Source organism: Lontra canadensis, unplaced genomic scaffold (genome assembly GCF_010015895.1).
Source record: "Lontra canadensis isolate GAN:19392208 unplaced genomic scaffold, GSC_riverotter_1.0 scaffold21, whole genome shotgun sequence".
In the NCBI taxonomy this organism is placed as follows: Eukaryota; Metazoa; Chordata; class Mammalia; order Carnivora; family Mustelidae; genus Lontra; species Lontra canadensis.
Genome location: NW_022631015.1, coordinates 6,087,046 through 6,100,854, shown reverse-complemented (window position 1 = coordinate 6,100,854; position 13,809 = coordinate 6,087,046). Strand labels below are relative to the sequence as shown.

Below are 13,809 nucleotides of genomic sequence, written 5' to 3'. Positions count from 1 at the left end.
TTAACTTAAACACAGTTTTCTGAAGAACTTAAGTCAGTTCATGATCCTTGAGTATACCAGCTCTCCAATAGTTCTATTTATGTTTCTAGCTTGCTTTTAAGTTTTTATCCATTTTACTGAAAAACAAAGGAGGATGTTTTCTTCCTCCTACTTTAATATTTCATACTAAATATTATGGGTGATTATTTTATAGGAAATGCGCATGTCTAAACATTAGGCTGTGCTTTCCTTTTTTTTTTTTTGGCAGAGAATGTGGGGCTTGCAGAGTGGACATTAAGTTGTTTCTCTTTTTTTCTTTCTACATATTTTTCATTTTATTTTTTAATTTTTCCCAAATAGTTTGAAGATGGCATCCTTGACGCTTGCCTGTATGTGATGGACAAAGCACAGATGGATCTTTCTGGTAGAGGGAATCCCATCAAAGTCAGCCGTGTTGGGTCTGCAATGGTAAGCAATTACTGATTACTATGTTGATTACATATCATTTGCCTCAGTATGATGCCAGTTCATTAAGAGTTGTTGAAATGATGACTTATACTTAAACTTTTATTTGAATTCCCTGGACTTGTCAAATGCTATGAAACAAAATCTTATCTCAGTACTATATGTTTCTTTGGCTTCAGACAAATGGTGATAGATGACATGATACCACAGACCACTTATTCTTAGAATTTCTTGCCTTGGGATTGAGGAGTGACCATGACAAAATGTCAACAACTATAATCTGTTGATCAAACAAAGAAATATCAAGGAGAACCAAAAAAAAAAAAAAAAAGAGAGAGAGAGAGAGAGAGAAAATTGCAACATATAGCTTTTCTCCATTTTCACACCCACTATAAGAATAAAGAAGTAAATGAGTCTAAATCCTAGCTTCTATTATAATAATACTTCACCATAGGGCTTTATAGTTTATGAAAGTTAGTTTAGCTTATAGTTTGTAGTTAATTGTAGATAAGTAGGGAAGACGTTATGAATACCATTTTACAAGTTAGGAAACAAGGTGATAATAGTTTGTCAGTGACAAAGCCTCAGCTGAAATCCAGGTCTGCAGACTCCCAATCTAGACAATTTGTTCCTTCCATGCTGCTTTCTAAGGGAAATCCTGAAACATCTTCAAGAATGCAGAGATCCTGCAATGGAATAGCTCCTAGGAGAGGGAATAGAATTATCATTAATAGGAAGGTTTGGGGTCAGGTGGTGAAGTGGATAAAATGTGATGCCCAGGTCCTGTGTAGTCCTGGACTGTCCTGATAAGTACAGCATATGGATCCTGCCTTTGGTGCATTAAAGCATACCAAATCTGGTCAGTGAGCAGAATATTCCTGACAACAACACTAAGCAGGATACTATTTCATACAAAGACTGAGAAAAAAAATAAGTCTATCTTATTAATTTCCTTAAGATTCCTATAAAACAAATTCTCTCTCTGGAAGAATTTTGTCTTTGAGTTTGGTTGGAGTTAAATAAAATCAATATTGTTCATGCAAACATATTAGAATGAGAATGATATGAAATATAATTTCTGGTTAGCTTTTAAGAAGTACTGTTTTTTATTGGTGGCTAAGCAACATATCATTTTAGACAAAACCAATCTCTTAAGACAATTTTGTTTTTTGTAGTTAGTTCACATTGTATAATGAAAAGATGGTGAATTCTAAGGAACTTAGGAATTTCTTTATAGTAACTATTTATAACAATATTTACTAGACTTGTAGGTGATCACTGCTATTCCTGTTTCCCAGACAAGATTCCCATTTTTCTTTTTCTTTGAAGTTACCATTGTAGGTTTGCAGTGAGAAGGAAACAACAGCTCTCAGTGGTTAAATATGAACTAATACCTTCTTTAGCATTCTGAAATGGCACGCTCACCAGCCTAAGCTTACTCACACATTGTGAATATTTTTACTAATCTAAAAATCACTGCCTAACACAAGCCACTGCAAGACAGAAGTAAACATGAAGCAGCTAACCCAATACTTTCTTTAGTGGCATCTAGCCAAGTAGAAGCAGTAGAATCTTGTGTTATGCACATAATCTTAATGCAAATTGCCTTGAGTGTTATTAGTTACAAAAAGCCTATGGAGTTCTAATTTTGAAAATCCATAACCCAATTATAAGATTTAGAACTAGACAGAATCTATGGGGATAGGTGGGGAGGGCTGGTTTGGTTTGTGTTGGCTTTATTTTTGAATGGAGTAGTCTTGGGCATTAGGGGACAGAGGCCCTAACCTGCACTGTTTTGTTTTGTTTTGTTTTTGGTTTTGGTTTTGTTTCAAGTTTTTATTTAAATTCTAGTTAGTTAACATGTAGTGTAATATAGGTTTCAGAAGTAGAATTTAATGATTCGTTACTTACATATAACACCCAGTGCTCATCACATCAAGTGCCCTCAATACCCATCATCCATTTAACCCATCCTCCTCCTACCTCCCTTCCATCAACCGTCAATATGTTTCTCTATAGTTAAGAGTCAGTTATGGTTTGCCTCTCTCTTTTCCACCCTTTCCATACACTCATCTGTTTTGTTTCTTAAATTTCACATATGAATTAAATCATATGGTATTTGTCTTTCTCTGACTGACTCATTTACCTTAGCATAATACACTCTAGCTCCATCTACATCACTGCAAATGGCAAGATTTAATTCTTTTAGATGGCTGAGTAATATTTCATTATATATACCACATCTTCTTTATCCACTCATCAGTCAATGGACATTTGGGCTCTTTCCATAATTTGGTTGTTATTGATAATGTTGCTATAAACATCTGGGTACATGTGTCCCTTTGAATCAGTATTTTTGTATCCTTTGCATAAATACCTAGTAGTACAATTGCTGGATCATCAAGTAGCTTTATTTTTAACCTTTTGAGGAAACTTCATATTGTTTTTTACAGTGGCTGTACTAATTTGCATTCCCACCAACAGTTTGAGAGTTGCTTTTCTAAAAAAAACAAATTTTCTCTTTGTTTCTTTCTCCATATCTTCACCAAAATCTGTTGTTTCCTGTATTGTTGATTATAGCCATTATGACATGTGTGAGGTGTTATCTCATTGTAGTTTTGATTTGTATTTCCATGATGATGAGCATCTTTTCATGTGTCTGTTACCCATATGAATGTCTTTTTTGGAAAAATGTCTGTTCATGTCTTCTGCCCATTTTTTAATTAGATTATTTTGGGGGGTACTGAGTTTGATAAGTTCTTTATGATTTTGGATACTAGCCCTTTATCATATATGTCGTTTTCAAATATCTTCTCCCATTCTGAATGTTTTCTTTAAATTTTGTTGATTGTTTAATCCTGGGTCGTTTTGGACAGTAATTGTTTCCATCCCCATTGTTGTTTACATACCCAAAATACATGTTTGATAGCTTTCAAAGCCTTTTCATATCCATTTTCTCCTTTAATCCTTAGAAGAGCTCTGTAAATCTTTTCAAAATCTATTCAGTTATAATGATTTTAGAAAGTGAAGTATTGAGCATCTGAAAATTCTGGTCATTTAGGCAGTTCCTCTCCTGTTCACAAATTCTAGATATCTATCCTGAAATTGTTGAGTGAAGTTAAACAAAGACTGAAAGAAAATCAAAACAAAGATCCCCCTCAAATTTCTCAAAAATTTGCCTTAAAATATGAGATGTGTTAAGAAAGCCCAGAAAGAAAATGCTCTGAAGTTGCTTGAGTCCAGTCAAAACATTGATGCCAAGGCAGAGGAGCCTGTGCCTGATTTCTCAGGGGGCTGGCCTCGTCGGCAGGAAGAACAGAGGCTGCTGCTGGGTATTTTAGGAATTCTTCTTATATATCTGCCCAGCCTGATCTCACAGGCTGGAAATTCTTTTCACGGGATACCAGTGCTAGAACAGCCAGACATGGCGACATGCAAATTCTCTGGGAGGGGTATGGCACTGCCTTCAGTTCAGTTTCCTGGGATCGATTTCTGCCACAAAGGAGTCGGAATGAGCAATCTGAAGAGGCCCCAGTAGCAACAAGAGGCAGGAGCAGATGATTGAGGCCCCAAAGACAAGTTTGCCTGCTGTGGTCATGACAAAGTCTAGCACTGAAGATTTTCAGGGAGTTGGTGGATGTGTAATGCTAAATGAGTACAGACAATAATTCAGGGGTGAAAAATTTCTAATGATAATAATAGTAATATAAATCTGGTTGTTGAGGGCATAATCCCCAGATAAAAATCTTTATGGTCCAGTGTCGATGACCTTGGATAGTTCCTTGTTGTCGGGGCTGGTCTGGGCACAAGAGGATTCTAGCTGCATACCTGGCTTCTACCCTGGAGATGACAGTAGCACCTTCCACCCACCTGTTGTGACAACCAGGAATGGCTTCAGGTATTTCCAAATGTTCCCTGGGGGTCAAAACTATCCCCAGTGAGGACCACAGCACTAAATCTTCCTATGATTCAGTTTCCCAGCCTATGCAATGGACATAACCTTCTCCTCTCACGCTCCTTCACTCATTCAAAACCTGCTGCTTTTCAGGGCACCTAGTTGGTTCAGTTGTTTAAGCATCTGTCTTCAGCTCTGATCATGAATCTGGCACCCTGGGATTGAGCTTCACACTGGGGTCCCTGCTTGGCGGGGAGTCTGCTTCTTCCTCTCCCTCTGCACCTCCCCCACTCCCCGACCTGCTCATGCTTTCTCTCGCTCACTCTTTTTCTCAAATAAATAAATAAAATCTATTTTAAAAAATCTCTACTGAAAAAATCTCTACTGAAAAAAATTCTCTACTGAAACAAAAGTGGAGGCAGAGCTCTGGCCCATGTCAGATCAGAACCCTCATCTCTGACTCTACCACTAACTTACTGTGTGACTCAGGACAAATCACTCAACCTCTCTAGGCCTCACTTCATCCTTAAAACAAAATTTTGTCTCTCTGCTCAAACCACGTTTGCTATTCCCAGTGGTAGCACATATACCCTTTTATTCTTCAAACCAATGTTCTCCTTTCTTCTGTTTTTTTCCTTTATAAATTCAGTATCTTATTTTGTCCTCATTTTGAGTTGCTGTTATTTCACTTTGATGTGAAAACTATAAAAGTTTATGACAATCTGGACAGCCTTGGGCTACTGGATTTTCGCGAGAGAAAGAAAGTCTAAAAGTCCTATAATCTCATTGTTGGGGCATTGGGTCTGAGATGTTATAACCTTACATGAGCTGACTTTTATTTAGGCCCTTCTAAATACTGAGTGGTACATTTTACCAAAGCCACACTGCAGACTGACTGAAGAAAGAAAAATTTTAAATAGAGGAAATTAGAAAAAAGAAGAAACTTGCCCAAAGTTATACTTTCTCCTTTAAATTACATTGTGTGATTGTTGTTTTCTTTCTACCTCAAATCTGATGTGACAGGCCCCACCAGAACAATTGCCAGGAAATGTGCCAGGAAAATTGTAGAAGTATGCTTTGTGCCTTCTGAAAATTCATTTTGCTCACAGGGCATTAATAAAGCATCCCATTGCTGGCCTTGAATCACTGTGAAGAAACCAGGCATGGACTCTGAGCCTCTGTCAGACTATCCGAATAGTGTGTTATGCCATCTGAGACAAAAACAACATGGTTCTGGGAAAGGGGAAAGGCAATGACAGTATAGCCTGGCAGCTGGGTGGTTAGGTTACCTGTCCCATGACTGACTGGATCTGGCAGCAACTGTGGGCAGGGAAGCTCTCCAGGGAGATACACTGCTGCTTGAGTGGCCACTGTTGTGGATACCACTTGCTTATTTTCTGTGAAATTCCTAATATTTCACCTCCATACAGGTTCCCTCTTTTGAGTTGAGAGTTTATCAACAGAAAATCTGTGTTGAAATGCACACAGTACCAGTACATGAAATCTACAAGACTCTCTAGGAGTCTGATAGGGGAAGAAGCCCTTGGAAATGATGTCCCTTAAGGTCACGTAACAAATAAATGGCTGAACTGGAAGTAAATAGTGTTCTTGCTGTCAGATCGTATTACCTTAGAAGGCCACTACCAATATGTTAGTACTATAACACAATTCCAACATCAAGTTAAGTAGCTGTCTCCAAGGGAAAACAACAACAACCACCACCAAGCAAATGGCATCCGGAACATCCAGAATAAATGAATTTTGAAACAGGGAATAAATGAAAAAAGGTGTAAGCCAGAAAATTCTAAATAGCTAGAGGCATTGGGTCCCTCAGGAGAGAGTTCCAAAGAGGATAAGCACCAAATATTGTTTGATGGTGGTATTGGTTGTTGACGATGGTGCCAATGATGGTGGTGGTGATGATTATGGTCATGGGATGACATGTTGGTGATGGTGGTAGTGATTGTTATGATGGTGCAGATAGTAGTAAAACACTCAATGTTAACTCATTCATTCAACAAGTACTTGCTGAGAACCTCTGAGAACCTACCAGTGTAGATATTCAGTTACAGTGTAGACAAAACATAATGTCCGCTTCAAAGACCTTACAGTCTAACAGAAAAGACAGGCTGATGAGTAGAATATGTCAACACAACACAGCATATTCTCTGATGAAATAAGCATAGGGTTGTATGGGAAACCAAATCTCTCAAGCTTTGCATAGATTTTTCCCAGGACTAAACACTGGCCTAGCAAGTGTTGGGATATTGGACAAAGAGCTAGAAGAACGGCTGACAAGGGCCCACAGCAATAATAAACTGTGCTATTATTCATGGAAACCCTTCTCTGAGGTGGAAATTATACCCGAAGAGCCAGTTGCCAAAAGCACTACAGGAAAATGTAGTTGGGGGTAATTTGTTCCTCTAGGAGCATAATTCAATAACAATATTAATTCAGTAACAATATTAATAACATTAATATTAATAATGTGACAATATTGGGAAATTTTGGAAAGAGACAGAGGAGAGAAATGTCAACATAGTTTCATATTTTAAAATTCTAGTCTTTATACTGTTGCCAGCCTGGACTTTCCTGCTTCCCTTGAGATATCCACATTTATTTTTAACCCTGGTCTTTTGCTAATATTGAAACACAGTGCCATCATTAATCCCCATTAATACCCTTTTCTGACTATGCCTTTTGGGAACTAACTCAAGTTTGAACTTTTTTTAACCAATCGATGTTTGGTGTACTCTTTAGTGTTGTAAAAGAATCTTGAACTCCAGCTAGTAAATCAAACTGACCACAACTGGAGGTAGGTCCTGGAGTTTTATAGGGCCCAATACAAGATGAATGGCTGTAGAACTTGCAGACAAGGCAGACTCCAGGGCTTCTGATCCTTCCGCATACATGATCTTGTGGATAAGCTGAAAATAGAGCTATTGTTTACCTTACTCATTTTGCTTTCACTTCTCTTTGTCCTAGTATTTAGAAAGTTTTTTTTTTCTTTGCATGCATTAAAAAAAAAAGTTCTGACATCACTTCTTTGATAGCTTGCCAAGCAGTTCCACAAGAGGCTTACTATAAAACCATGCTTTTATTTTCCTCCAATTGTTGACTTTGGCATCCTACTGTAGGCTTCACATCAAGCAAACCTCTCCAAGCAACAAACTAGTATCACTACTCAAATTACATTTAAAAATTCACCTGGGTTAGAAATTCCACCCTTAGTCGTCCCAAATAAATTGTGAAGTCAGAGATAAAAACATGAAATCTATTCCCTAATTATACAGACCAACCATAGCATAGTTCCCTAAGAGTTTTATTTTTAAAATAAAATAAAAATTTAAAAGGCACCATCTAGCTGAGCCTTTGGTTTATAAGCAGCTAAAACTGCCTGTATTGGGGTGAATTGAGGACCTAGGTGCTCAATGACCATTGTCCTCTGTCATGCCACCACTGTGGAGTTTTTCACATTTCCCCATATGCATCTTATTTTTGGAAACTTTCCATCTACCGAAAAACCATGAATATGTAATAATAATTTGTTTCCCCATTCTTGTGTCAAAAATTTACATAATTGCCAATCAGAACTTTTAATGGTGGCCATAGTGCTGGTATCAGTGCAGATAATCAGTAAGAGTACACTGAATGTGATTTGGTGCCACCTTTGTAAAGGTAAAGATACTACTTCCTTGTGGTGTTTTGGAAAAGTGGCAATGGCACACACCCATCTGCATTACTAACTTTACAGATGCCCGTGAGTTAAAATTTCCAGGCTGGTGACCATTGCCAGAGCTAGGCTTCATGATGGACTTGATCTGGCTTTTGTATTTTTTTTTTCCCCTATGATTCAGGCCCAGGAATGTCAGGCATGATATTCTTCACTTTGGTATAGCGGAAAAAGAGGCCTCTCCTACTCTTTATCACTTTTCCAATGATGACACACCTCAATCCGTGATGGCAGTTTTGGAGAACCTACAGATTAGAATTAATGAAAAATATTATTATAGTCCAACAGCAAAAAAGACTAAAATCCTAGTTCTAAACTAAACCCTTAAATTTGGAATCAAATTTTCCCTCAGCATGGGAGGCACTCCTAGAAGTTCAGGAAGGACCAAACAATCCAATCATGATTTTAAACTAAACATGCTACCATACTGTCGCCTTATTAGGTGACTAGGGATTTTCATTTTTGCTTTTTGAAGAATTGTTTACAGTTAACAAATACATTGGAAGCCAGTGGGAGAATAGAATCTACCCAGCAGAATCGTTTTCATGGCCACTTCTGAGAAATTGTATTCATTCCATAAACAAACAGCATGCAAATGAAGACATTGGCTATCAGGAAGTTAAATGACTTGCCCAAGGTCACTGGAGGAACTGGAAATGGATATCAGATTGTCTGACCTCAACCTTCCATACACAGTGTTATATTTCCTTGGATTTATCCTCTCTGCCTGTCCTCTTTCTCTATCGCATGAGCTCCTTAGATACAAATATAATGCCTTTTAAATATAATGCCTCTGTCTGATTCGGTCCTTCTCTTTTAGATCTGGGGGTGGTGGGAAGAGGACAATGAACTGACATAATTCTTTTCTCTAATGGTAAAAGTCAGCAATGTAATGAAGTTTCCATTTGTGGGCAAACAGCTTGATTTCTCAATTATTAAGGTTGCATTTCTTATGCCTGTTGTCACCATATTTTTGGAGGAAAACAGACGTTTATTACCAACCATCTCTCCAATGAGATAATCGTAGTCAATCTAGATGTCTGCTCTCCCTGAATTGCTTTCCCAGAATGAGGTTTCAGTGCTGCAACTATTTCATAATCACATAGGCTATTTCTGAAACACGGGGATGATTTTCAGCACTCCCCACCCCCACCCCAAGCTGTGCAGTTGGGGCTGCTCTGCTCTCCTGGGAGAGCCACCCCAGGATGGACAGATCCAATGCAGCAAAGACTTTAAGATATGCCACACAGTGTTATGCACTTTGGGATTCCTTTGTGCTCTTTCCTTCCTCTCTCTCCTCCCTGACAGCCTTCTCCTTCCCTCTTCTTACCCTGCTTTTTTGTATTTCTCATCTGTTTCTTTCATTCAGGTATTTTTGGAGGCTTGTCCAAACCAGCCCTACACCATGCAACAGTGGTATAACAATGATAAAAGCAGACACTCGAAGAGCTTAAAATCCCAGGCTCTCTCTCTCAGTCCACATTTGGTTCTTTCTTTTGTGATTATCAATTAGTAAAATATGTTTTGGCTGAGTAAGAATCCTCAGTTACTAAGGGAACAAGGTTAATAATCTCTAGTTGTAATGATTTCCATGAAAAATGAATCTAATTACCCACCCCTGTCAGAGCTTGTGTGGAGTATATATACCAAAGTCCATTTGCATAACAGTGGTTATATGCTTCACAATATAGGTTAGGGTTGATTCATGAGTTGTTTCTTTCTTGAAATAAAATTTACATATAGTGAAATGCATATTAGATGCAAATTTCAGTGAGTTTTGATTGAGGGAATTACTATCACCAAAATATAGACATGATCTTCAGCCCAGAAATTTCCCCTGTGCTTTCTTCTAGTCAATCCACACTTGCATAGGCAACCAGTGTTCTGATTTCTTGCAACAGTGCCTGTTCTTAAATTTTGCATAATGGGGTTCATACAGCACCTTTTGGAGCTGGCTTATTTTTTCAACCAGTTGTTGCATGTGTCTTTAATGTGTTCCTTTTTATTGCTAAGTGGCATTTCTTTGTATTTTCTATCATAATTTGTCCATCCATTCATCTGTTGAAGGCCATTTGAGATATTTCCAATTTGGAGCTATTATGGGTAAAGTTGCTATGAATGTTCTTGTACAAGTTTTATACATATGTTTTCATATCTCTGAGGCAAGTAACAAAGGTGGCATGTCAAGGTTCTGGGGTCTATATATGTTTAACTCTGTAAGGATCTGCCAGTTGTCCAAAGTAATTGAACCATTTACATTCCTGGCAGAAATACATGAAAGTTCCAGTTTTTCTACAGTTTCACCTTTTGGTGTTTCAGCTTCCTTAATTTTAACCATTCTAACAAATGTATAGTGGTATCTCTTTGGGGTTTTAATTTTTATTTTTCTGGTGACTTATGATGATAAATGCACCTTCCCATGCATTTATTGGCCATTAAAAAAACCTTTTAGTGTGGTATCTTTTCAAGTCTTTGTCCAATATCTTATTGGATTGTTTGTCTTTTTATTGAGTTGTAGTGGCTGTCTATATATTCTGAATACATACCCTTTGTCATATGAATATAGAGGATATTTTCTCCAGAGTATAGTTTGCCATTAAATTTTCTTAATAGTGCATTTTAAGGAACAAAAGTTTTTTAAAATTTTATGAAATTCAGTTTTTAAACTTTTTAAAAAGAATCCTCCCGAGGAAGTGATATTATTTCCACATGGTCATGAAGAAATTCTGTATTTGTGGGGGGGTGGAGCTTTATAATTTTAGCTTTTACATTTAGGTCTATGATCCATCTTGAGTTATCATTCTGTGTGGTGTGAGGTAGGGGTCAAGGTTTAAATTTTTTTTCCTGGTTTATCCATTTATTTCAGTACCATTTGTTGAAAAGCCTGTTGGGAAAAATTTCATTTGTCACAAAGACTTTCATTTGTTGAAAAGACTATCTTTTCCCCCATTGAACTGCTTTGATAACAGTTGGAAATCAAATAACTGTATAAAGGTGGATCTATTTCTAGACACTGTTCTACCATTGATCTCTGTTTGTCCTTATATACCATACTATCTTGACTACTGTAGTGTTACAATACATCTTCAAAATCAGGCTGTCCTCCAAATGTTTTTCTTCATTTTCAATGTTGTTTTGGTTATTCTAGATCCTTTTCATTTCTGTATAATTTTAGAAACAATTTCTCAATTTCAGCAAAATATCTGTTACATTTTGATTAACCCATTTGCCCTGATCTAAGAAATATTAAAAAGTGACCTACAACCATCTTCCACTGATACCATATGCATTCATTCTGCAGAACTTATTGAGTGTTCACTCTGGGCTGGGACTGAGGATACAAAGTCAAACGGCATTGTATCTTCCATCCTCACAATGAGAGCAAAGACAATCAACCAACACAAGGCAATATGATAAATAGGAGAGCATTACAAAGCAAAGAATACTGTACGGACATGGAGAGAGGACATTGAAATCAAAGTGATAGCTAAAGATTTCCAGAATGAAACCAGCTGGGTTGCAAAGAATTAGTAGGCATGAACCATATAAACAAAGGGTTTGAGTATGGAAGGATATTCCAGAAAGAGAGAATGACATTGCGAAAAGCACTAAGGCAGAAAAAAGCTTGTTAAGTCTACCACTATATAAGTCAAGGAGATGATAGATGGCTTTCTTACTCTTTGGATCCAAATCCTAGCTGTTAGAGTTGTTATGAAAGCCCCAAAAGGATCAAAGATGAGGATCCAGACAAGGGAGGAAATAGAGTTCTTGCTACCCTATTTCTTTCTCTCATGCATTTGTTCATCTCCCTCATACTCACCAGATCACTTGACAAATAACAAGGAAGACACAAGAAACAGATCTCTACATTCCAAGATGAATGAATTTTCAGATTTTACTTTTGGAATGATTTTTTTTAAAGCAAATATCACTTGAACCCAAATACAAAAGAAATAAGGAAAGAAAGAAAGAAAAAAGAAAAGAAAGAAAGAAACAAACAAACAAACTCTTGTCATTGAAAAGAGATGGTGCCTGAAGTTACCACCACCATCACTCAATCATCTCCTCCTCCACCACCCAACACAGTGACCACTGAACTGCTTTTGCAAATCCCTAGAGTGTCATGGGCACAATTTGACATCCACTACACCATTTTCACCTACAGCTAAGATTGATCACCACCAGATTGTAGCTGGGGGCTTGTGGTTCATAAAACCTGGAAAGAATTTCACTCAAGAAATAATTATTTTCCTTCCCAAATTTAACTCTTCATCTTGAAACTAGTTCAAGTTTCCCAAAATTTATATCCAGTGGTCTTCAAGAAATTGTTATAAACAGGATTAGTCATAAAGCTGCATTCTACAAGAGTCACAGAAATCCTAGCCTTTATGAAAACATAACTTTTAACAATGAAACAACAGAATATAACAAAGAAAAGTTATTTCATCATAGCCATATACAATGTGCACACAGTATAAGAAAAATACCTTTACATACTTAAAAAGAAGCAGGAAATTGGGGCACCTGGGTGGCTCACTCAGTTAAGCATCTGCCTTTGGCTCAGATCATGATCTCAGAGTCCTGGGATTGAGTTCTGCTTTGGGCTTCCTGCTCAGCTGCTAGTCTGTTTCTCCCTCTCCATCGCTATCTCCCCCTCCTTCTCCCTCTGAGATCTCTCTCACTCCCACTCTCTCTCAAACAAATAAAGATCTTTAAAAAAAAAAAAATAGGAGAAGCAGGGAAAAAAACTGTAATTATATAAAATGTAAACATGAGGGGTGCCTGGGTGGCTCAGTGGGTTAAAGCCTCTGCCTTCAGCTCAGGTCCTGATCCCAGGGTCCTGAGATCGAGCCCCACATTGGGGGGGGGGGGTCTCTGCTCAGCAGGGAGCCTGCTTCCCCCCCACCTCAGCCTGCTTCTCTGCCTACTTGTGATCTCTGTCTGTCAAATAAATAAATAAAATCTTTAAAAAAATAAAATGTAAACATGTATGTTTCAGGAAATTAGAGAATCAAGAAATGTCACTTTTCTATTTTTCAATATCAGGTGAAAATCTGTCCAAAGACCAAAACTGGAGCGAAGTCCAGTATTGGTTATGCTTTAAGGCCCTCCCTGTTGTTTGAATTGTATAGGAACCGGGGTCTTATTCTGACCCTGGGGTGGAGATCTACCCAGCATGGCCGTAGCACCAGACCCTAACGTCACGGAACCAAGCACAGGGTAGTCCTCTTGCAGTCATCCCATTCAAAGGGCTTCTCACCCCAAAAGCATGAATTCGAGACTGGATTTACCACAGTCTCCAGTCGCTGATGGCTCAGTTCCTAAATCATTAGCCTCAAAGAACATTGCCTCTGCCTTTCCCCATATTTGAACAAATCCAGTGTAATCACTCCTCATGGGCCTAAGCCTGGAATTCAGAAATACCCCACACCACTGAGCACGGAATGAATTTTAACTATTCTTTCCCCTAAGGTACATACATGAGAAATTTCTAAACATTTAAAAGTATAAAGAAAAAAATATGTATATATATGTGTACACACATATAAAAATATATAAATATAAATATAATATAGATATAAATATATATAAATATATTATATATAAATATATATATACACATATATGTATATATCTATATAGATATAGAAATACAATATATATAGATATAAATAGATGTATACATATACATGTGTGTATATACGTATATACGTATATACACACATGTATATGTATA

General features: G+C 37.4%; 1 protein-coding gene across 2 annotated transcripts in view; it reads left to right on the top strand.

Annotated features, from left to right (window-relative positions):
- Positions 1–13,809, top strand: part of F13A1 (coagulation factor XIII A chain) — a 162,188-nt gene that overhangs the window by 73,017 nt on the left and 75,362 nt on the right. For both annotated transcript variants that reach the window (XM_032861509.1, XM_032861510.1), the window contains exon 6: positions 340–447. In XM_032861509.1, the coding sequence (XP_032717400.1) occupies positions 340–447 (108 nt within the window). The remainder of the gene's footprint in view (positions 1–339; positions 448–13,809) is intronic.